Source organism: Palaemon carinicauda, chromosome 17, assembly GCF_036898095.1.
Source record: "Palaemon carinicauda isolate YSFRI2023 chromosome 17, ASM3689809v2, whole genome shotgun sequence".
Taxonomy (NCBI): Eukaryota; Metazoa; Arthropoda; class Malacostraca; order Decapoda; family Palaemonidae; genus Palaemon; species Palaemon carinicauda.
Window position 1 is genome coordinate 60,654,577 of NC_090741.1, and position 22,500 is coordinate 60,677,076.

Genomic DNA, 22,500 nt, shown 5'->3' on the forward strand with positions numbered 1-22,500 from the left:
TCTTTTTATTAGCTTTACAATATTTTATATAAATGTAGTATATAGTGTATTTCCTTTCGTCACTTGGTTATTTTCCCTGTTGGAGCCCTTGGGCTTACAGCATTTTGCTTTTCCAACTAGGGTCATAGCTTGGCCAGCTCCACGTTATATTAATTGATTTTCAGCAAAAGTTTACTATATTTTGCAAGTGTTTTGTTGTTGCTAAAGGATATGCTCTGCTGTCTTTTTCAATTTTCCATCTGTAATTCAAATATCATGGGTCTCTAGTTATATATTTTTTTTTTATTACTGCTAGACTCCTACTTTAAGCATCCCATCATATCTAAGTCTTAATTTAGGTTTAATTTTCATACCTTAGTGAGTGGTTGAGATGATGGAAGTTTGTCCCTGTTTTGAGGCGACATTTTTTTCCACTAAAAATTTTCCATAATTACGCACATTCCAATCTGACCAAAACTTGTGACAAAAAGTTAAGAAATTTGTAACCTCTCTCTCTCTCTCTCTCTCTCTCTCTCTCTCTCTCTCTCTCTCTCTCTCTCTCTCTCTCTCTCTCTTTTTCTTTTCTTAAAGATGATTTTAAGGTCAAGAGATTGATAGCTTTCTCACAATGAACTATGGTTCTCACTTTACCATGATCCTTTACATGTTTGATACTGTAGCAGAAACCGAGCACTCTATGCTCATGCTCTCAAGGTTACATAATAACAACTAACATCACACAATAAAATAAGAAAAATAATAAATTTGATTGCTTTTTCTTAGTAATCGTAACCAAGAACGAAGAATAACAACAACGTAACAAATAAACATAAAGATATAGTCTAAACCGAGCACCTTCCTGAGGTCGTGAACATAACTATAACAAAGACTAAATCGCTATTCTTCGTAGGTCCAAATTGGACTTGCTAGCAAATAAATACCATAGTAAAAACCAATAATAAATAATGATAATAAAATTGGTCATAAAACGTAAGTGATATAACCTAGATGACAGAGTACCAGAAGGGCAATAATAACTTGAAAATTTACTGAAGCGAACACAACCCAAAATGGCTGCCGATATCGAGGCTGGTCAATCGCTTCAAAAACTGAAACCCACAATACTGGAAACAGAATAAATGCCCGGTACTGCAATAAACTGTCAAAACAAACTATGGTACTTAACATTGGTAAAGGTGAAGTAGCAACGTCAGTCATGTTTAATTAACGACAAACACTTCGAGAAACACTGGCCAAAAAAAATATCAACTTTGCGGGCAAGTCCAAAACAGAAGGATGTACTGGAGGGTGTTCGGTGGCGTGGTGCAAGTGTGGTTTCTGGGGTCTTTGTTACGGCCCTTCCCTTTGATGAAGGAGTTATCTAATTGGAAGACAGCCTGTGAATAGTGGTTTTTACACGCCCCCGATGTAGACACGACACTCACGAGGTACTCGCGCGAGGGTAGTAACCTCTGCATTCCATACTTTTATTTTTCTCTGGTATATTTGGAAGATTTATATCAGAAAAGGTAGATAGAAGGACTTTTCACCGGGCGTCACAGGTCTCTCCCCAGAAATAGATTTTTCCTTCGTCAAAATCCCTTTATTTAATCATCAGATGATTTTTAAATATTAAACTTAGCCGGTGAATATATAATAGCTGACGTCTCCGACGGCTCGACAGAATCCAAAAACTCGCGAGCGATCGCCATGAAGGTAGCGGGTGTGCCCACCAGCGCCGACTATCGGCCAGATACCGCATATACATGTAAACAGCTCCAGTTCTTCTCTGTCGGTTTCATCGACAAGTCGATTCCACTCGCTATTATGACCTCGAGTTTTCTACCGAATTGGTGAAGTACTTGGTTTTGGTTTTATTGCTTTCGCCGTGTTGGATTATTCAATACTATCCTCAAAAGAAATGCTTTTGAAAGGAGAGTAAAAGTGTTTTGCCCTTGCTCTTTTATCTCTGGTTTTTTCCATAGAGTAAAGATGGCCGACCCTTCCCTTAGTGTACGGAAGTGTGTTTTAGGCTTTTAGCAATTATCTTATCACGTTATAAATTGTTGTTGTTAATTATAGATTTTCCTCTATATATTTTATATCTCACCCGCCTTTATTAGGCCTCTTCGATTAGCTTTCCATTTATACTAAACATCAAGATAAATTTTATGTTTTGTTTATATGCGGCCTTACCTATTCCTCCCCTAGTCCGAGAGTAGGCGGTCCCAACTTGGAAACCGAAGTTAAACAACGTTGAGCCCATTCAACTTTTATTTTCGTTAAGTTTAAATCATTTGCTCTGTAAGAGTTATGAAATGAATATTTTTTAGTAGATATTTTATGAAAGATTTTCTTTGAATAGTCTTCGTGCTGTTTCAAAGATGAACTAATGTTTGGTTTATTTATGCTACGCAGTTTGCGCTCTATCGTTACGATAGAGAAAGAGAGAATCACGGTTTCACTTTGCAGAAAGAGTAAATCGATTTTGACGTTTTGTTCATTCTTCTTTCAAACTGAAGTGTTTTAAATACTAATTTAAAGGAACTTGTTAATTTTCAATTTCTTAGTCCTTTCAGTTTTTTCCTTTGGTCAAATAACCTGTTTATTGACGAAGGGTGAGTGGGCTTTTCTCTTCTGTGTGAAATCAAGAGAGAGAGAGAGAGAGAGGAAGAGAGAACGTTCCGATCTTTATTCTCGTCCCAAGCGAGTAACGTTGTTCTCGATTCAGTTTTTTACTCTCGTCCCAAGTCTCTGTACGGGGAGAAAGGATAAAACGTTTTTAGTTTTTATTCTCGTCCCAAGGCACTGTACGGTGAGAGATTGAAAACGTAGTCTTTAATGAACTAGTGTTTAGTCTCCTCCCCAGTCACTGATCCTTTTTAACTTTATATATATATATATGTTTACTGATTTTTGCTTGTACTAATGTGCTTACTTTATACGACTCATTTCGCAATTATAACCTTTTGATGTAAGGGAGAATTGCGTGCTTCAGGTAGAAATCAGTTTTATTCATGCCTAAAGTGAAATTATTGAAAAATACGATATCAGTGAAGTAAGTGCAAAAACAGAAAATCGTAGTGATAAAGTGATAATTGCGCAAAGTGTTTTTTAGTGTTGCGACCGAGGGTTCGTCTGTTCGTGCTTGTCGTTCACCTAGTCCGAGACCTCTTTCAGGCTCCCATGCTCCAGGGAGAAGTAATGTCGTAGGACTTATGGGGACAAGAGGCTTTAACCAACGAACAGACGTTCCCTCTATGGTATCGGGCGTGTCTCGGAAGATCGCCCCTACCATAAGACGAGCGAGGCTGTTTTCTCCTCGTCATCCGAAGGCTTCTCGCAAAAGAAACCTTGAAGCAAAGTTTCTAGACCCTTAAAGCGGAAGTCAGTCCCTTCAGGACAGGTCCAGCGTCCTGGCTGTAGCCATGGGGACAGCTCTGACCCTTTGCAGTCGTCGGAAGACGGTTCGCCTATTAAACGCAAGCGTAACACGGGGTCCGAGGGTCGCGGTAAAGGCAATGTTTTGCCAACACAGACGTTACCGTCGTCTCGGCCCGTTCCGACTCCCGTTGATCCTAAATGGGTTGTCCTGCAGGACATGCAGACTAAGCTTGCCTCCCTTATGGAGAAGTATGACGTTGAGCAGGTTCACGATGAACCTTCGCTTTCGAGTCGCCGTTAAGCTAAACGAGACTCTGGCCGTCAGCCGCCCAAACAAGCATTTACTCGTCCTTTTGACGTTATGAAACGTGATGTCGGTAGTTTGTCACGTCAGTCACGTGACTTGGATCCTCACTCGCTGCAGTCCCGTGTTGACTTTCAGCCGCTGCCGCAGCCTCGTGTTGACGTTCAGCCACTGCCGCAGTCTCGTTTTGACGTTCAGGACGTTCGCCAACCAGCTCAGTTGCCTTGTTTTGACGTTGAGCGTCAAGCACCGCAGTCAAGGGTTGTTTTGACTGCTCAGTCTAGGCAGTCAAGGCAGTCTCGACTTGACGTCGAGCGTCCATCAACTCTTGTTGTTGTTACTGGTCAGTCCTTTCAGCAGCGACATGACGTCGCTTCCTTGACTGCTACTGCTGCTCCTTTGCATGTGGACTTTGCCTGTCAAGCATTGCCACCGCAGCAGGTCTCTCCTTTTCATGAGACTCGGCAATTGTCGGACGAGGTTCCTTCAGATGAGGAAGTTGCTGATCCCCCTCCTACTGATATTCCCTTGGGGACTTTGTCAGACGGAGAGGAGCCTAAAGCTGCTCAGCCTTCTATGGACTTTAAATAAATCATGCTGATTTTTAAGGATCTTTGTCCGGACCATTTTGTAACTGCTGCTCCTCGTTCGCCTAAACGTCAGAGTTTACACTAGGCCTAGCTACTTCGAAGCCGTTGTTTTCTAAGCTAGTGCTCTCTCGCTCTTCTAAGAGAGCTTTACGTTTGCTAGGCGACTGGTTGATCACCAGGAGGAGTTTGGGGGAGACAGCCTTTGCTTTCCCGCCTTTTAAACTGGCTTATAGAGCGAGCGTCTGGTATGACACGGGAGAAGTTCTCGGCTTGGGAGTTCCTGCCTCTGCCCAGAGAGACTTCTCAAGCCTCATAGACTCTCCCCGGCGCCTGGCCATGAGACGCTCCAAGATTTTATGGTCGGCTTCAGAGCTAGACCATCTCCTGTTAGGAGTTTTTCGAGCGTTTGAAGTTTTGCTGTACAATTATGTTATGCATGAACAAGGCTATCAGGGATGGCTCCAATGATCTGACAGCCACGTTCTCTGCAGGAACAAGACTATCAGGGATGGCTCCAATGATCTGGCAGCCACGTTCACTGCAGGAGTACTTAAGATGTAAGTGCGCTCAATGTGTTCATTGTCAAGACAAACTTCACGATGAAGACCACCAAGCTGTCTTGACAGCATTAAGAGAAGGCGACTGGATGGTCTCTCTCGACCTTCAGGATGCATACTTCCACATCCCGATTCATCCAAACTTTCAACTACATCTGAGGTTTGTGGACGGGAAAGTAATGTACCACTGTCGAGCACTGTACTCCGACCTCATTTCTGCTCCTCTTGTTTTTACAAGGCCCTTGCAAAATGTAGCAAGCTTTCTACATTTTTTGAGGATTCAGAGCCTCCCTTTATTTTGACGACTGGCTAATCAGGGCGTCGTCATTATATCGCTGTCTGGAGAGCCTCTAATGGACATTAGACCTAACCAAGGAGCTAGGTCTCATAGTGAACGTAGAGAAGTCGTAACTTACAGTACCCCATCCCAGACTATTCTTTTTTTGGGAATGGAGATACAGTGTCTGATTTTTCGGCCCTTTTCGTCTCCCGCAAGAATGGAACAAGCTCTGTTAAAAGTCCTTCACTTGCAAGAGAAAAACAGTTGCTCTGTAAGAGTTTGAACTAGCCTCGTGGGAACTCTTTCATCGCTGGAGTAGTTTATCTCTCTGGGGAGACTCAACCTATGCCCTTTCCGATTTCACCTAAAACATTGGAACAAGGAGAAGGGCTTAGTGAGTATCTCTTTCCCAATCTCCAACTCAGTCTAGACATGTCTGACTTGGTGGGACAGCAACATCAGACTTCGAAAAGGTCTTTCTCTTGCGATCAAGAACCCAAACCATGTGTTGTTTTCAGATGCATCGGATTTGGGTTAGGGAGCTCCACTGGACAGTCTGGAAGGCTCGGGTCTTTGATCCACGGATCAGAAGGAACTCCATTTAAGGCAGTAACATCTCTCCTTTGGCGAGATTTGTGCAAGGAAATGAATGTCTTGGCGGACGGCCTCAGCAGAAGAGGACAAGTCATCTCCATGGAGTGGACGTTGCATAAGACTGTGTGCGAGAAGCTATGGGTGACATGGGGTCAACCCACCATAGATCTTTTTGCAACTCTCTCTGACAAAGAGGCTCTCGACTTACTGCTTTCCAGTTCCAGATCCAGAGGCAGCCCACATAGACGCTTTCCTGCTGGACTGGTCTCACCTGGACGTTTATGCCTTTCCACCTTTCAAGATCCTAGACAAGGTGCTGCAGAAGTTCACCTCTCACGAAGGGACCAGGTTGACATTGGTTGCTCCACTCTGGCCCGCGAGAGAGTGGTTCACAGAGGTACTTCAATGGCTGGTAGACGTTCCAAGGAGTCTACCTTTAAGGATGGATCTCTTACGGCAGCCCCACGTAAGGAGTCTTCATCAAAGCCTCCCCACGCTTCGTCTGACTGCCTTCAGACTATCGAAAGACTCTCAAGAGCTCGAGGATTTTTGAAGGAGGCAGCCAGAGCGATTGCGAGAGCTAGGAGAGCATCTACCATCAAGGTCTACCAGTCGAAGTGGGAAGTCTTTAGAGACTGGTGCAAGTCATCATCCATTTCCTCTTCCAGTACCTCTGTAGCCCAAATTGCAGACTTTCTCCTACATCTGAGAAATGTTCGCTCCCTCTCAGCGCCCACTATTAAGGGCTACAGGAGCATGTTGGCATCTGTGTTCAGACATAGAGGCTTAGATCTGTCCAATAATAAAGATCTCCAAGATCTCCTTAAGTCCTTCGAGACCTCTAAGGAGCGTCGTATGGCAACTCCTGGATGGAACTTAGACGTGGTCCTAAGGTTCCTAATGTCCGACAGGTTTGAGCCATTACATTCAGCCTCCCTGAAGGATCTCACCCTCAAGACGCTTTTCTTAGTGTGCTTGGCTTCGGCTTAAAGGGTCAGTGAGATCCATGCCTTCAGTAGGAACATCGGCTTTTCTACAGATAAAGCCACATGTTCACTTCAGCTTGGTTTTCTTGGCCAAAAATGAACTGCCTTCTCGTCCTTGGCCTAAGTCATTTGATATACCTTGCCTGTCAGAGATCGTAGGCAACGAGCTTAAAAGAGTGCTGTGTCCAGTTAGAGCTCTGAAGTTTTATTTAGCTCGGACTAAATCCTTACGAGGTGGATCTGAGGCCTTGTGGTGCTCAGTTAAGAAGCCTTCATTGCCTATGTCAAAGAATGCTTTGTCATATTTTATTAGATTTTTAATCCGAGAGGCTCATTCTCACTTGAGTGAAAAAGATCGTTGCTTGCTTAAGGTTAAGACGCACGAAGTAAGAGCTATAGCAACTTCCGTGGCCTTTAAGCAAAACAGATCTCTGCGAAGTATTATGGACGCGACCTTTTGGAGAAGCAAGTCGGTATTCGTGTAATTTTACTTAAAAGATGTCCAGACTCTTTATGAGGACTGCTACACACTGGGTCCATTCGTTGCAGCGAGTGCAGTAGTGGGTAAGGGTTCTACCACTACATTCCCTTAATTCCAATATCCTTTTAATCTTCTCTTGAAATGTTTTTAATTGGGTTGTACGGAAGGCTAAGAAGCCTTTCGCATCCTTTTTGATTTGGCGGGTGGTCAAATGTCATTTCTTGAGAGCGCCCAGATTAAGGGTTTTGATGAGGTCCTGTTGTATGGGTTGTCGCCCTGGATACTTCAGCTCCTGGGAGTCTTTCAGCATCTTAAGAGGATGGCTGGGCTTCGTGAGGAAAGCGGACTAACAAGGCAGAGTAATCGTTAGAGTCAGCTTCCTTACCAGGTACCTATATTTATTTGGGTTTTGTTATGATATAACTGTCAAAAACTCTAAGCATATACGCCGTAAACTGTATTAATACTGGTCTCTACCCACCACCATGGGTGTGAATCAGCTATTATATATTCACCGGCTAAGTTTAATATTTAAAAATGATATTTTGATTATAAAATAAATTTTTGAATATACTTACCCGGTGAATATATAAATTAAAGGCCCCCCCTTCCTCCCCGATAGAGACCCAGCGGGATGAGAAGAACTGGAGCTGTTTACATGTATATGCGGTATCTGGCCGATAGTTGGCGCTGGTGGGCACACCCGCTACCTTCATGGCGATCGCTCGCGAGTTTTTGGATTCTGTCAAGCCGTCGGAGACGTCAGCTATTATATATTCACCGGGTAAGTATATTCAAAAATTTATTTTATAATCAAAATATCATAATTATGAAAATATTTAGTGTGTGAGATCACAAGGAAACATGCAAGATTATATTATTGAGAGACTTACTAACATATACTTATGATTTTTGTACCAACTGACTATTGAAAACCTTTATTTATATTGTACAGTACTCCTAAACTCTTTATAGGAATGTTGGCCTGGCTATTAAAGGTTTCTAGATCTTGTCAGATTACTTACTATTGTTCATATTTAGATCTTAATAAGAAGTTAAAGCTAATTTATTAATTCAGAATGTCATTAATTTGTTTTAATTCTTTTAGCTTTATAGTGGCGTCATGGATGCATGGATCAAGATAGTACGTCACGAAGGTCCGCTCAGTCTGTGGAAGGGACTTTTGCCTACTTTAGCCATGAGTGCACCCCAGACTGCCCTCATCTTCTATTTTTATAGTGGACTTCTGGGTCTGATAGTCAAGTTAATTGGAGATAGTGATAGTAAGTTATCAGGTTTGATAATTAGGATTTTTAATTTAACTCTTACTACAAAGAAAATCTGTCACTAAAGATTTTGATACTTAAGTAAAATTTCAGTATAAAAAAAAAAATTGTGCTTTAGATATTTCAGAAAAAATTATCAATTTAGTAATCAGTCATGTTGTTAATAACTCCTTTATAAATTCCTATCTGTTAACATATGCTATGGTCATCCTAGTGGGGTAAAATTTTAATAAAATCTAAAATAGCTGTGTACTAGTGAATGTTGAAGTATTGTATTGTGAAGATTACCTGCTGGTTTATAGATCACTAGTTATTGCTCAGCATTTTTACAAAACTTACAAATGTCTACTAATGCATGCAACTTATTACATTTCCTTTTACTATACCATTGTTGGTTTCAGAATGTATTAAGTATTTGGGGTCACTTTTTATGCCTTTGCTGGTCTTGAAAATATTAGATTTCATAAGCATTATGTTTAAAGTTTGGCAAGTGATTATTATTATTTTTTGTGTATTTTACTCTAGAAAACATACAAAGGACCAATTTTCTGGAATAAGTTACAGTACAGTATCTCCACTGTTTAACAGTATATCTTTGTTTTTGTTTTGTTGTGGTTCCACCTAAAGTTGTAGAGAGATGGGGTTCTTGTTTGTAAATTGAGATCTTTTGTAGATTGAATATTTTAGGAATGTTTGTTCCCAATTCACAATATTGTATTCATTATTTCTCTGATCCTCCTACGAGCCAGGCAGCTCCACCAATGTTTCAACATAGATTCTGCTAGTGAGAAGGACCCTATGAGTTTTTTGTTGCTGTTGTTGTTTAAGACTTGTGGAAGTAGTTTATTCCATTTATCTTGCAAGGTGGTACTGTCATTTGGTTTCTTTTCCATATCACTCCAGGAATTTAAGGCAAAATTTTCTTCCTTTTGGCCTGGGAGTTTTTTTTTTTTTTTTTTTTTTTTTTCCTCCATGCAGTATCACCTCAGATGATGTCCCAGCTGATTGTAAAATGGCACGATTCTTAACTCTCGGCTCTTGGTGCAGTTTAATTGTTCTGACTTACGAGAGAAGTTACATACATGACATTTCCACTGAATGGGACTAGTCTTCTTCATGACAAAGTTTTGCCTCTATTTCTCTTCCATTTCTCATTTGTTTTAGCAGATATCTGGACAGGAACCCTGTTAAAAATAGATTAGAAAGGTACCCATAAAATGCGAATCAGTCATTTGCTGAAATTTGCTCCAATTTTCTTTGTTGTGAATTTTTTATGATTAATCATGCTCAGACCTCCTTTGCTTCCTCTAGTCATTCATCTTGCCTTAGAAAGAACATCAGCAGCTTAATGCACCTTCTGCCTAAGCAGTTGTTTGGGCTATTTTAAATTAACTTTATCAATACAAACCCATTGTGTTTACATGTCCATGCCTCCTAACCTTCTAGTTCTGCCAGTGAGGGATAATTTTACTCAAAGAATAATTAGGTTGAATACCAGAGATGGATAGTAACCTATGTGTATTTACCAACCTGCTTTTTCATCTTCTAATGGATGACATGATTGGGATGGTGTATGTTTAGAGTATACAAGATTAAATTTGTAGTCTAAAAATATAATTTTGTTTTTTAAAGTGTCATTGTTTTACAGGTGCCGAGTCTCCATGGCTAAGTGCAGCTGCTATAAGTGGATCAGCAGCAGGTGCTGCTGCTAAAGTCTGTGTGTACCCACTAGATGTACTAAAGAAGAGGATGCAAATTATAGGTTTTGAGAAAGCCAGAAGTCAGTTCGGAAAGGTAAAATTTTATCTTGTACACTAAAATGATTTTGTACTTCAGTAATTTTCTTGGTTTATTCCTTTGAACCAAATTTATTTCAGATTTTCTTTTTCCTAACGTAACTAGTTGGCTTGATGTGGAGACTTCTATTTGATGTAATTTAAAAAAAAAAAAAAAGACCATAAGGACTTTGTGAGCTATTGATGAATGTCAATTATCACTTCAAGGTTAAGCTTGAAGGCATTACCTTTAGTTGGCTCAATTTTGCAGCCTGAAGATATCAAACACTTCTTTTAGCCAATGAAAATAATACACAAATTCATTAATTGCTTTGCTTCATCTTTACAATGCTTGATAAAGCTCTGAAATTTGTCTCAAATAGCTGGTCATTAGTAATTAAGTGTCCATGAAGCAAGAGAGTACTGTCTAAATCTTGACTATTTTTATATAAGTCTTAATTTTTTACAATTTAACGTTTTAAAAGTATTTTGTCTTTGTCAAGTACTGTAAGAATTTTTAATGTATACGTAGGCTCGCCACCAAGTGTTAGTCGGATCAGCTAACTGAAATCGGTGGCAAATTGACATTTGGTAGTTATTGATCTGGATGCCAAAGTTAATCATGTTGGACGTGGAAACTTTTCAACATAAGAACCCGCTCTTGGAACACAGCTGGTTCTTATATAGGGGACTTAAAGTTCTATATCTTTTTGCTTTATTTAAAGTACTGGTTTTCATATATGAAGGCTCTATATTTTGTTTCTGCACATATTATAGTCGTGTAATTTTTTTGATGTTTTCAGTATGAATATAATTTACAATCATATTTAAAATGGTTTTTCCATAATTGTAAGTAAAAGAGCCTGTTTGAATGAAACCAGGTTAATATTGGGAAGACTTTTTAAATTAAATTTCATATTTAGATACAAAAGCCTTTAATTAAAGTACATTACTTTGGTCTTGAAGCCAAAAAAACCAACATTAACTGGATTTTTTAATCTTGCAGGTTGTGGTGTATGAGAATGCTTGGAAGTGTATTTTAAGTATCACAAGAGAAGAAGGACTGAAAGCTTGGTTCAAAGGGCTGTGGCCCAGCGTGCTCAAAGGCGCAGCCTCGTCAGGGGTGATATTTGTATCGTATGAGGCTGTGTGTAATGGATTTGCTCACATTCATAAAGGTAAGAGCTATTTTTCTTATTACTAAAATATGGTTTTGGTTTTCCAATCATTTTCCATGGAGGCTGTCTTTGACTCTCATTATTGTGTTGTAATGTTGGGATCATTGATGAAATCATTTTAACAAGTTATGATACTGTTGTGGTCAAAAGCCTAGAGAAGAGGTAACATGCATTTAAAGGTCAAAGGTGTCTGGCTTCAGTTCCATCAGAATAAATGCTCACCAGAACGTCAGCCGGGCAAACCCAACCCTCCACTGTGGTGCCCTACCATAGCATTGGCCTCTTCAGTATAACAGCTTAAACTCACGGTCCCGGGCAGGGATCGATCTGCTGCCATGTGAATGCTAGGCAAACACGTTACCACTGTACTAGTCACTGTACTAAACTTAATGACTGCCAAAAGTAGTCAGATGTTTGAAACTGAATAGTTTTTTGGGATACTTTTACCTGCCAGGATTGGCTAAAACTTTGTAGCCTTAACTGGGTACAAGAGATGAGCTTCACTATGTTGCTAATATCACATTTGAATATACAAAATACCCCTCTTGAATACTTGTACTGTGGAAGAATTATACCCTGTCACGGTAAAGGAACAGAAAACTTCTAAAGTCAATTTATTGTAGTTTACTCAACTTGAGACCACTTATTTAATTTTGTAGTGTAATGTTTTAACAACTAGGGTTTTAGCTTAGCTAGTGATAATAATAATAATAATAATAATAATAATAATAATAAAAGTGATAATACTCGGTCTACTTCAGATGCATGAAATGTGGAGGTTGAGATTATAATACACTTGATTAAAGTTGCAATTAAGAACACATTCTTATAGCATAGTTCCAAATGATTTTATCCCATATGTGGTAAAATGAACAGAAACTTCCAAAGCTCAACTAGAAGTTAGCTTAACCATCAGGATATTACATACATACATATACCAAAGGCACTTCCCCCAATTTTGGGGGGTAGCCGACAACAACAAGAAACAAAACAAAAAGGGGACCTCTACTCTCTACGTTCCTCCAGCCTTACCAGGGACTCAGCCGAGTTCAGCTGGTACTGCTAGGGTGCCACAGCCCAACCTCCCACATTTCCACCACAGATGAAGCTTCATACTGCTGAGTCCCCTACTGCTGCTACCTCCGCGGTCATCTAAGGCACCGGAGGAAGCAGCAGGGCCTACCGGAACTGCGTCACAATCGCTCGCCATTCATTCCTATTTCTAGCACGCTCTCTTGCCTCTCTCACATCTATCCTCCTATCACCCAGAGCTTTCTTCACACCATCCATCCACCCAAACCTTGGCCTTCCTCTTGTATTTCTCCCATCAACTCTTGCATTCATCACCTTCTTTAGCAGACAGCCATTTTCCATTCTCTCAACATGGCCAAACCACCTCAACACATTCATATCCACTCTAGCCGCTAACTCATTTCTTACACCCGTTCTCACCCTCACCACTTCGTTCCTAACCCTATCTACTCGAGATACACCAGCCATACTCCTCAGACACTTCATCTCAAACACATTCAATTTCTGTCTCTCCATCACTTTCATTCCCCACAACTCCGATCCATACATCACAGTTGGTACAATCACTTTCTCATATAGAACTCCTTTACATTCATGCCCAATCCTCTATTTTTTACTACTCCCTTAACTGCCCCCAACACTTTGCAACCTTCATTCACTCTCTGACGTACATCTGCTTCCACTCCACCATTTGCTGCAACAACAGACCCCAAGTACTTAAACTGATCCACCTCCTCAAGTAACTCTCCATTCAACATGACATTCAACCTTGCACCACCTTCCCTTCTCGTACATCTCATAACCTTACTCTTACCCACATTAACTCTCAACTTCCTTCTCTCACACACCCTTCCAAATTCTGTCACTAGTCGGTCAAGCTTCTCTTCTGTGTCTGCTACCAGTACAGTATCATCCGCAAACAACAACTGATTTACCTCCCATTCATGATCATTCTCGCCTACCAGTTTTAATCCTCGTCCAAGCACTCTAGCATTCACCTCTCTCACCACTCCATCAACATACAAGTTAAACAACCACGGCGACATCACACATCCCTGTCTCAGCCCCACTCTCACCGGAAACCAATCGCTCACCTCATTTCCTATTCTAACACATGCTTTACTACCTGTGTAGAAACTTTTCACTGCTTGCAACAACCTTCCACCAACTCCATATAACCTCATCACATTCCACATTGCTTCCCTATCAACTCTATCATACGCTTTCTCCAGATCCATAAACGCAACATACACCACCTTACCTTTTGCTAAATATTTCTCGCATATCTGCCTAACTGTAAAAATCTGATTCATACAACCCCTACCTCTTTTAAAACCACCCTGTACTTCCAAGATTGCATTCTCTGTTTTATCCTTAATCCTATTAATCAGTATTCTACCATACACTTTTCCAACTACACTCAACAAACTAATACCTCTTGAATTACAACACTCATGCACATCTCCCTTACCCTTATATAGTGGTACAATACATGCACAGACCCAATCTACTGGTACCATTGACAACACAAAACACACATTAAACAATCTCACCAACCATTCAAGTACAGTCACACCCCCTTCCTTCAACATCTCAGCTTTCACACCATCCATACCCGATGCTTTTCCTACTCTCGTTTCATCTAGTGCTCTCCTCACTTCCTCTATTGTAATCTCTCTCATTATCATCTCCCATCACTGGCACCTCAACACCTGGAACCGCAATTATATCTGCCTCCCTATCATCCTCAACATTCAGCAAACTTTCAAAATATTCCGCCCACCTTTTCCTTGCCTCCTCTCCTTTTAACAACCTTCCATTTCCATCTTTCACTGTCTCTTCAAATCTTGCGCCGGCCTTCCTTACTCTCTTCACTTCTTTCCAAAACTTCTTCTTATTCTCTTCATATGACTGACCCAGTCCCTGACCCCACCTCAGGTCAGCTGCCCTCTTTGCATATACAGTACAGTACAGTGCTAAGGATCTTTGCAACCATGAATGCAGGGGGCACCCATACTATCTTGTATACTGTTGTCTAAAGGTAATTGGCAGTTTATCTTGCCTGCCTGAAGATGTAAAGCAGCCATTTCTCAGGTATGGCACAATCCTGTTGACTAAGGGAATCTGTCGCCTAAATTTGACATACCTAAGGATTAATGTCACAATCTTAACCATTGGCCATTTCTTTGAAGTTCATAGTTCTTTTGAATACTATCTGTATAGCCAAGTATATTGCTGTGGTTGGGTGCCCAAAGTAATACTAGCTGATGTGATGAATAAATAGCTTAGAATTAAGGAAGAGCCAAAAACATTCCATCATTTGTTGTTCAAGGCATCTAGAACCAGCAAAAGAGCTAGAATGAGATACAGAAAGGATTTTAAAAAGTAGGTTTCACAGATCTTGCTATCAATCAGTTTTTGACTACTAGGTAATGATAATGGAGCATAGGTTGTTTCAGACAATGACCTTTCATTGTCATTCAGCAGCTGTTGTAGGTTGAGGCATCACTGCCCAAAATTATTTTGTGGAACCAGCTCCCACAGAAGGTTGAGGTGGTATGAGAGTTTTGCCTATAGATTTTTCAGGTAAGTGTGGTTGACAATGTTACTGTATACAAGTACTGTAATGGGATTCACTAGACTGGTATTGTTGAATCACATCTTGAGTGGTGATGAAAGGCTATGGTTTGATACTTGAATTTTTATAGGTTACCAGGTTTGAATTTCGCAGGGCTGACGGAAAGACTGGGGTAATTGTCCAAATTGAGAAAATCACCTTTGGAGATAAGTTTTGGATGTTAATGCAACTGGTTTTTATTGTTCCTTTAAAAACTGATCCCTTCATTTGTGAACAAACATCCAAAGGGTGAATGCTTGGGTAAACTTTAGAGGTAAAAACCCCCACTGACCATGATACCTTTATTGATAGAACCTTAGTCTGGAGATCTGTCAATCACCATTGTTAGAATTTCAGATTTCATAAGGTTAGCCAATATGAGTAACAGGAATTTTTGTTTAAGGTGTATGGGAAGTGAAATATGTTATCCCTGGGACTTAAAGGCAATTCATTTTCTGTCTGTGGCCACAACAGGGCTTTGGACATTTGTTTTGTATTCAGGTCTCTTGCATGTCTTTCCCACTTGAAAGCACCTGTGCAATCCAAAGTTCCACACTTATTCACCCAGAGGGAATTAAGCAAGGCTTCTGAGAAAGAACTTTATTAGATAATGCTTATACAATTCCTGTTTTATGCCTACTCATGACACTTTTTCTTTACCAGACAGTTGGTTAAATCCCTTGGTAGATATGCTGGACAAATGGTGATACACTTTACAATACTTGGAAGACTTAAATGATGTCTGTAGTCAAGGTCATAGGTTAGGCTTTTCTCAAATATTGGGACTTCATTCCAATAAAGGATTTCCTTAAAGCTCCTTTAAAGGCCTTGCTAATGGGATGTGTATGTATTCCAATGTGGCCTCAAGTCTCTTCACATTATGGTTTTTAGGGATGTCTTTTGCTCACTTAGTATCACAATCCAGTTGATATGTTTAGGAAGCTGTTACTATCCCATGGAATATTTTTAGTCCCAATGACTAATTATGAATCAAGGTCATGATTTTGATTCACTCTACCATTAAGAATCCTCCATCACTGCATCACTTTAGTGGTGAAAGTATTTGTTACTTTTTACTGTGAGCACATCACTTGAGATTTCAGTAGCATAGTATCCTTCTGACTAGTTAGATATGCATCAGGTGTTTGTAGGCATTTCAGTGGATGAACCTTTAGTAGGGAGTGTATGCACAAAATCAGGGTCCTAGTTTCCATGCACATGTATTATTAGTTAATATTAAATTCATTGCTGGGTGTTTATTCACAGTACCCTTCAAGAAGAAATTGGACAGTTGCTTCCTTCTGTCTCCAAATCCATGGCCTTTGCAAAAGGTGAATTAAAGAGCTTTACCTCCTATGACATTAAAAATTTTGTTGGTTTGTTTGCTATGAAACTTTCTTTGTTAGTATATTATTTGAAACATATCAATTAAAGGTATATAGTTTGTTTCCCTTGTAAAAAAAAACCCTTTTTTCACAAAGCTGTAGCATACTTTTCAAGATATATATTTTATATACTTAGAATTTGTAAATACTGTTATTTTTTACTCCAGATGATGTTAATGATAGTAACAACCCCTGATGACTGTAGATCTCCGAATCCCTAATCGAACTGAACGCTGTAAGTGTTTAAACTTTCATTGTAGATAAGTGTAAATACAATACTGCAAAGTTAATTGTTCAAAAAAAATATTCAAAATAGAAACTTTAGTGAAAGCTAAATTATTTTTATTTTTTGAGATTGCAATATCGAAAATAATTGTATATTTGAAAATTAACTTGTATGGTGAATTGCAGAAGCTGAAACCTAATTTGTCCTGCATGTGATGAGCTAGCATCAAGTAGGAATCCATGTGAAACTCAGGTGAGATTAATCAAATTGATTTTATTATACTGTAATTGTTTTTTAAAAATCTTACAGTTAACAAAGCCTTGGTCTGTTTTGGGAGTAACCTTTTGTTTTTGGTACATATTGTCCTCAGTATTTATTTATAATTTAGTTTGAAGTATATATTTTAGGTGAGGAAATTTATAGTAACATATAAAGAAATGGTCATTAAATTCACAATCTATATTTAATTAAGAACTGAGTTGTTAAAAGTTGAGAGATTCTGTACATTTTTAATATATTAATGTATATATGTAGATATGCTGTTTCTATAATAAATGTAACATTTTGAATTATAGAATAATTACTACCTTCAAGTCTTAGTATTTTTACAGGGTTAAAAAATTGGTAATTTGTTAATAATAATTACTCTTTTTGTGTATATTTTTATTTTCTCACATATTATACAGAAACAGATACAAAGTTATAAGAAATAATACCATAAAGTACAAATGTCTCATATTTACAAATGCCTTCAACTCCTGTTGAGGGTGTTTTAACAAGAGCTGAATAGCTACTTATTAATAGCCAGCCACCGCTTACTAGCCAAGCTGTGGTTCATGTGGACTGAGATATCCCTCTAAAGTGTCTTTCTTTTCTAAATTGTTTTATATTAATATGAGGAAGGCGAGGACAGCATTGCAAGAGGATTGCTTTCTAATTTTACTCTACCATATAAAAGTTATTTTTAACTTTATAAGATCTCCAATTGAACTTAAATAGGCACTGGTAATTATATTATGTGCATATACTTTGATTTTACTTGCTTTAGATTTGTGATGCTGATCATGGAGTGTGGACTTCAAATTCTGAAAAATCTCCAGCAATGATAAAAGACCGGAAAGGCTCATATTACTTCAAGAACGTTGAACATTACTGAGAACAAGTACTGTACTTTTTAAAATTCATCTGTGCTTCGAAGTTTCTTCACTAAAACAAAATTATCTTCATGGGAAAATCTCACATTTCTAAAATATGTACTTTCTTAATGAAAGTATACAAACTTCAGTCCTTTTACAGGTATGATTTTAACTGCCAATTAAACTTTTAACGAGGTGGTGGTTGTTAATGGCAGGTGGAGGGTAAGTCCTGCCCACAACTGTTAGCAGAGCACTCTGTGCTATAGTGTCCTCACAAGACCGAAGCAAGTTATCATGATTCCCACTAGTTGCTTCTTGTAGAGAAGAGATGGAGAAAGGCTAGAAATGAGGTTGTGAAAGACTGAGGTCTGGGTTTCGGTCACAAACTCTGGATAAAGGTGAAAGCGACTTCTCCCTCTACTAGAATGACTTGTGCCATAGGAAAAGCCATGTCACTTGCCTACTTGCTTCGCCATGGGTAATGTTAGTAAGAAGAGAATCTTGAGGGCCATTTCCATATCCGAAGCCCATTTTAGAGTTTCCGAGGAGGGCAAAACTGTTTGAAGCTCCTCACAAGGCTAAACAATTCCAGTGATGAGTTTGAGAACTTTGTTCAAGGCTGAGTAAAAGTCTGTCACCGTGGAGACTGAGGTGTGTTCCCATGAAGGAAGACTATAAAATCGGCTGATCCAAATACCATTCAGTGAGTAGTCTTGATGTTGTCAGCAGTCTGTTGAGTATTATTATTATTTGCTAAGCTACAACCCTAGTTGGAAAAGCAGACTGCTATAAGCCCAAGGGCTCCAACAGGAAAAATAGCCCAGTGAGGAAAGGAAATAAGGAAAAACTAGAAGAGAAGTTTAAGAACAATAACAACTTTTAAATAAATCATTGATATATAAACTATAAAAACCTTCAAAATAACAAGAGGAAGTAGAATAGTGTGCCCGAGTGTACCCTCACGCAAGAGATCTCTAACACAAGACGGTGGAAGACCATGGTACAAAGGCTATGGCACTACCCAAGACTAGAGAACAATAGTTTGATTTTGCAGTGTCCTCCTAGAAGAGCTGCTTACCATAGTTAGTCTCTTCTACCCATACCAAGAGGAAAGTATCCACTGAACAATTAAAGTGCAGTAGTTAACCTCTTGAGAGAAGAAGAATTGTTTGGTAATTTCAGTGTTGTCAAGTGTATGAGGAAAGAGGAGAATGTGTAAAGAATAGGCCAGACTATTCTGTGAATATGTCGGCAAAGACGAAATGAGCCGTAACCAGAAAAAGGGATCCAATGTAATACTGTCTGGTAAGTCAAAGGACCCAATAACTCCCTAGCGGTAGCATCTCGACGGGTGGCTGGTGCCTTGGCCAACCTACTATTAGCAAAGATAGAAGGGCAGAAAGGCATAAGTATCTTTATTTCCTCAGGTGTATTGGAAAGCATCCTTGACCATTGCTAGGACTGGAGAGAAGAATACTGGAAGTCTTGTTTAACCAGGTGGTGAGCAGGTCAATCAATGATGATAACCAAAGAACAAGAAGACTTCCTTGTCATGCAAGGATGTAGGAATAACTTCTGACCATATAGTGTCCCTGACGGCTGAGTGTGCTTTCCCATTCCTCTTTGTCTGGAATGAACCTTGCAGACAGCTCTATTGCATGCTCTACTGCCAAAATGTTTACTTGCTTTACCAACTTGCAAAGGGTCTGTGATAGTGTCACCTTGTTTGTTGATGTAGCTACATTGGTAGCATCGTTTATCAAGTGCCCAATCAAACACGTAAGCTTGCAATGCTGCTTATCTTTCCAGGTGGTTGATATACAAGTGCATTTCTTCCTTGGATCATATCACATAGATGACTGGTTCCTAAAGTATATGATCCATCCCTCTCTGGATGTGTCAGTGACTAGAATGCCATCTTCCCCACCCCACTTTCAGCAGCTGTAGGAGGGTACAGTAATCCCAACTTTATATTTTCCTTTCTCGAAAGGACAGGGCATTGTCCATGCCATTCTTCTATGAGAGAAAGATTGGAGGTGCAGATCTAGCCGTGTAGGTCGCAGGAGACATCTATAAATTAGTGCCATTTGCCTCCGTGGGGAAAAGGGCATGAAGTCTTTTAACTGGGGTGTTCCTTAGGGGTAGTGCTTCCACTTTCCCCATTTGCTTGGCGATGCAGGGGCCAACGGCATCCCTCTTCAGGACAAGATTACTGCTGGTTTGCTAGCTAGTGGGTTAAAGTCACAGCTGTGACACCTGGCTAGATAACGTTGTTATACTCCCTCCTCCTCTTGGGATTTGCCAAATCCTGGGTTATGGTAAAGTAAGTGACCAACCCTGACCAGTGGCCAATCCTGAGCATGGCAGGTGGCAAGTATGAAGATTTAAGTGGTCTAATGCTTTAATCTATCCACCAGCATCCTTGCCTTAAGTGTTGTCACTCATGGATCAAAGGATAGAAAAGAATGGTCAGCATCCACTCGCACCTAACGTCTTTGTTGAGAGGGCATGAGGTGAGATCTTGCTCAATCGCCTAGAGTAAAGATTCCGAGGACTAGAGATGGGGAAAACCTATCCAAAAGTACCCCCCCCCCCCAACAAAAAACCTCTGACCATGGCAACAGGACGGACTTCGACCTTTAAGGGGGCGATGCTGCGCTGATTAATGGATGTCGTCCCTCCCTCGACAGGAGACACAACAACCTTCCCCAGGTTACTGTACTCGCAAATGAGTGCAAGGACCTTAATGAATGTAGCCTTTGTATTCTCAGCTTCTGCTGGAGCTGACTGGAATCAATAGCTAATAAGTCTTGATGTGTACTTCGGTAGAATCCTTCTCCTACTTGGAGGATTCTCAAGAGTAACTGGGGAAACATGGCACTGAGCAGAGAGCAGGCATGTTGTGTGAATGCCTGTCACAGGGTAGCAAATAGCCTGGTTAATGATTGCACGAATGGAATGTGGGATCCCAGAGCTCATATGAGCAGTCCTGGGGTGTTGCCCATCTCTTTCCCTATTGCAGGGAAGCGTAGGAAGGTATCGCTATGCGAGATCTCATGTTGTGGACTGATCTCTGCGTGTAGGAAAATCTCTGCTATGGAAGTTTTCAATATGAGGACTGGGAGCAGTGGGACGAAGCAGGTGACAGGTGTTCTGTGATCTGAAAGTCGCATCTCAATTATGAAGTGTCAGATCGCATGGAAGGCTGGTCAAGCAGAGACGGATGACGAGACATGGCAACCGGAGCTTGATCCAGGTCACACGAGATGGGTTAAAGAGGAATCAAGGAATCAATGACGAGAAGATCTTTTATCATTTCCATGCTCAGGCCCTCACACGTGTAAGATAAAAACTTTTTTATTTATAGATTCCTCTTCAACCACAATTGAAGAGGTCACAGGGGACTCTTCGAAACAACAGGGAATACTTAACAGGTGATGCGAGCCTCAACAAAATTGGGAAGACACTGCAGGTGTAGAAGAAGTGCGGTAACAAAATCCCCTTCCTCTGATGTAGCACTAGCAATGTCTAAGGAATGCCAACTTTGTTAAGTTGACGGTGTTGTCATTGTCAGGAACAAGTATTTTATCCATAATAGTAGGTTTGCACAGATAACTGTTATCTACAGTTTATCCTGAAAATAACTGCATATTCACATACACAATGATCTTCTACAACATTTATTAAATTTAAAAGAAAAAGAAAAAAATTAAACCAGCCAGATGAGTCTCCTCTGACAATTGGGTGGGCAGGGCTGACCCTACACCCGCCAGCAACTACAACCATGTCATTAAAAGTTTAAACAGCCATTCCAGCATCACCAAAATCATACTCTTATTTAAGAACTTTGGTTTGTATTTGTGTAGCAATTAAAGGAAATTCAGAATCTTGAATTTTCATCCTTGGCTTCTCATTTGATGCCTGACAGAGCAGGAGTTTATAGTCCACTTACTAAATAAATAAAAATACTGTAAAATAGAAGAAACAATAAATACTTTGACAAACTGCATAAGGTGTTGGAAAAGGTTTGCTCATTATACAACCAACAAAATATGAATAGTGAAATCTTTGCAACAGCAAAACAGGAGACTATTGTAAAGGGAAGGAGAGATTCTTGCAATATGCAACTTTACAGCAAACTGTTGTCCTGCCATTTAAAAGAAATGTAGGCACAATTGAAAAAAAAAGATTATAAGTTGTTTGAACAAACAAATGCTGTAACAACGGATACAAGTTAATAAAAAAAATAAGATACGAAAAAGTCAATATTTTTAAAGAATCAATATACATAAGACATTAAACAAAAACTTTGGTGATGCTATATAATTCATTACACTATGAGGTTAAGTGACTAGTGCTCAGAATCCTGTAATGATTAACATAACTATTACTAAGCGCTTGTGTAACTAGTTCTATAATACAACACAGGTTTGAAGCTACGAATATATTTAACGAGTTGAAATATCTGAAATTATAAAAAAAAAAAAAAATCCCATACCAATGAAGTCACACAGGGTGTGAATTTTCTTTCTACTGGTATATGTGAAAGAAACCTATAACTAATTAATAAAACTATACAAAAAATAAATGCCGTCTTCTTCTATATCATTCAAATGTAGTGATAAAAATTCTTGTGGATTACTGTTTTTGGAAAGTCATAACTCATTGATGTTACAAGGGTAGTTTTTTTAAAAGCTATTTCTTTATAAA

The 22,500-nt window shown here is 39.6% G+C and overlaps 2 protein-coding genes across 3 annotated transcripts in view; one reads left to right on the forward strand and one right to left on the reverse strand.

Annotated features, from left to right (window-relative positions):
• Positions 1-22,500, reverse strand: part of LOC137656812 (mitochondrial thiamine pyrophosphate carrier-like) — a 615,169-nt gene that overhangs the window by 17,286 nt on the left and 575,383 nt on the right.
• LOC137656097 (mitochondrial thiamine pyrophosphate carrier-like) lies at positions 8,268-18,745 on the forward strand. 2 transcript variants are annotated; one of them, XR_011046939.1, is made up of 6 exons: positions 8,268-8,438; positions 10,090-10,235; positions 11,223-11,394; positions 16,596-16,663; positions 16,840-16,906; positions 17,703-18,745. XR_011046939.1 is itself a non-coding variant. In XM_068390273.1 (5 exons), the coding sequence occupies exons 1-4, from the start codon at positions 8,279-8,281 to the stop codon at positions 16,622-16,624; spliced, it is 507 nt and encodes a 168-aa protein (XP_068246374.1). In that variant the 5' UTR covers positions 8,268-8,278; the 3' UTR covers positions 16,625-16,663; positions 16,840-17,175. The 2 variants fall into 2 exon arrangements, 1 of the variants encoding a protein (XP_068246374.1); XM_068390273.1 differs by lacking the exon at positions 17,703-18,745 and having other exon boundaries at positions 16,840-17,175.

Excerpts from the sequence above, each read along its gene's own strand:
- LOC137656097 (XM_068390273.1), top strand. The coding sequence starts at position 8,279 with ATGGATGCATGGATCAAGATAGTACGTCACGAAGGTCCGCTCAGTCTG. Across the intron at positions 8,439-10,089 it reads GTTAATTGGAGATAGTGATA|GTGCCGAGTCTCCATGGCTA; the intron begins GTAAGTTATCAG and ends ATTGTTTTACAG. Across the intron at positions 11,395-16,595 it reads ATTTGCTCACATTCATAAAG|ATGATGTTAATGATAGTAAC; the intron begins GTAAGAGCTATT and ends TTTTTACTCCAG.